Source organism: Mesoplodon densirostris, chromosome 12 (genome assembly GCF_025265405.1).
Source record: "Mesoplodon densirostris isolate mMesDen1 chromosome 12, mMesDen1 primary haplotype, whole genome shotgun sequence".
Classification (NCBI taxonomy): domain Eukaryota; kingdom Metazoa; phylum Chordata; class Mammalia; order Artiodactyla; family Ziphiidae; genus Mesoplodon; species Mesoplodon densirostris.
The window spans coordinates 53321109-53323755 of NC_082672.1; the positions used below are offsets into that span (position 1 = coordinate 53321109).

Genomic DNA, 2647 nt, shown 5'->3' on the forward strand with positions numbered 1-2647 from the left:
CCCACAACATCCTTTAGGAATTTAACATCTAGTATAACAGGTAAGACTAAATATTAAATGATAAGGGTCAAAATTTTAAAGTTGTTGCTCTAATGTGAGCCTTTAATCATTATTTTATCATTAGCTTACTAATCTAATGCATAAAAAGTAATACATTTTATTTTGTCTCGTTCCTTGGCTGCACCTTCGTCCACCATTATTCCTCTGCTCCTAAATAACTATCCAGGACAACACCCACACCTGATTTACATTCAGATTGCTTGGAGGCGGTCCCATCCTACAACTAAGACATAGTAATCCACATACCACCCAGGTTAAGCATTGCCCAATCCGTAGTAAATTGAGAGCATTATATAATTCTTCCAGATGAATGAGGACTTTGCGAGAGAAGACATAATTATTATATAGAGAAACAAAAATAATATTTATTCTCATATGCAATGCCTATTAAATTATATGAATTACGTATTACTGGATTTTTTCCTCATATTTGTCTTGTTCCAGAAAAGAACTTGAGGTAGGTGAGTAAACTATAGATAATTCATAAGCAATGGGCTATGTAGGTTGATTTCCCCACTCAAAAACATAGATAATCTCATACATTATAGTGACAGCATAATAAAAGTCGCTTAAATGTTTAAGCAACCAGATTCAAACACTAGTTATGGGTAATTTATACTTGGGACAATCTAGCCCATTAGTCACTACTATATTTAGCATCCAGAGCAATTCATATCAATGTGGGCGAATTATTCTGACTAAATGGGTCAGTCAATTCAATTCAAAAGTTAGTATAATTGATTTTCCTCCTACTGAATTGATATTGGCTGTGATGTTTCCATTACCTGAATTATGGCATTCCAGATCAAGCCCATAGTACTAGATCTTAAACCTCAACCCCCTCAAAAGCACCGTCTTCCAGTCAGTCACTACTTCTCCTTCCCACCCTTCCTTTCCATCCCACACCATTATCTTTCTTGTCATTTCTCAGTTGACTCTAGTAGCTTTTCAGATGCTCCCATTGCCCCCATCGCTGGTCAAAATACCCTTCATACCATGGTCTGAGGAAGTTTCCCAAACCACAGATCTGATCATATCACATCCTTAATTGAAACCCTTCACAACGGCTCCCCTGTGGTTACAGCAGGAGCTTTAGAACCTTCTTGACTTAATCTATTGGAAGAAATAATCACGACTCAAGGCACACATACTATTTCAGGGTGTGCATATATATGCATGATATGCATAACTGAAGTAAAAGTTTTATGAAACAAACTTACCCTTGCTTCTTGTGATGCACTCTGATCTATTCTATTCTTCTGTTCTATAAAATTCTATTTCACATTAAAAAATTATTGCAAACCACTAAATTGATCTCACAATCCACTAATAGGTCATAAGGTAGTTCAAACCACTTACCTCGGTTTCCAAGCCTTTTTCTGCTGTAGCCCTAGGTGACAATTCTGGCTTCATTCATTTATCCGTCTAACCAGTAAGTAGCCGCCGAACGCCCACTACTGTCAGGCCCTATGTGGGGAATTAAACAGTGGGTAAAGGCTCAGTGCGGACCAGAGAAAAGAGCGCAGACCAGTAAAAAGTCTATTACCATTCCGTGATAAAAGGAAGGCAAGACTCGCCGGTCGCAGGGAAAAGGCGGAGGCGGCGGCGGCGGCCACCACGGCTCGGCCGGGGTTCCCAGCGCCACATCCGCCGCACCCCCTCCCCGTCTCCCGCGCCCGCGAAGCCTGATGCGACTCTAGCCGGACCCGCTGGCTGCCCCTGTCACCGCCACCACACCCCACCCCCAGCACCGCGGCAACCTGATGCCGGACCGCGCGCCCAGCGCCCACACGGCTCGCACGGAGGAGACGCTCCGGACCCTGTTCGCCAGTGGCCTCCCTGTGGACATTCAACCCAAAGAACTCTACCTGCTCTTCAGGCCGTTCAAGGGGTATGAAGCGTCCCCGATCAAGCTCACATCGAGGCAGCCTGCTGGTTTTGCGATCTTTGACAACGGGGCAGGAGCAGAAGCCGCCCAGAAGGCATTGAACTGTATTCGCTTTGATCCTGAGAACCCGCAGACCCTGAGGCTGGAGTGTGCCAAAACCAACACCAAGACAGCCAAGAACAAGCTGACGGCTTCGCCAAATCCCACTAACGCTCACCCCTCCCCAGGAGCACACTCAGAGCTGATGGGGGCCCCTCTGATCCCCGCATACCCAGGGTCCTGGGCCCCCTACCCTCTGTACACCACAGAGCTGACCCCAGCCACCTCACCTGCTGCGCTCACCTACCCCGCTGCCACTACCACTGACGCCGCTGCCCTACATGCTCAGAGGATGCAGGTCAGGTGGCGCTCTCCCATTTTCAGGATGAAGAAACTGATGTCCAGAGGTGCGCTGGTACCCTTCCTCTGATACCACCCAGCAAGGTTGGAAGTCTTGTCAGTTCTGTTAGTTCTTCAGTCTTGTCACCACAGCTCGAGGCCCCCGCCCCACTGGGGAGGAAGCCGCCCTGAGCTTCCACTGCCCCCAGGCAGCCCGTGCAGAGCTGCTGCTTCCCTCCAAAGCCTGAGAATTTTAAGCCTGACTCAGTGCACTGTTTCCTGTTTCCTTCCTCTCCTCTTCCTCAGCCCTGTCCTGCCCCC

The 2647-nt window shown here is 47.3% G+C and overlaps 1 protein-coding gene across 1 annotated transcript; it reads left to right on the forward strand.

Moving 5' to 3' along the window:
* Positions 1-1823: 1823 nt before the first annotated feature.
* LOC132499849 (RNA-binding protein with multiple splicing 2-like) lies at positions 1824-2457 on the forward strand. Its single transcript, XM_060114546.1, has 2 exons — positions 1824-2345; positions 2395-2457. The coding sequence occupies exons 1-2, from the start codon at positions 1824-1826 to the stop codon at positions 2455-2457; spliced, it is 585 nt and encodes a 194-aa protein (XP_059970529.1).
* Positions 2458-2647: the final 190 nt, after the last annotated feature.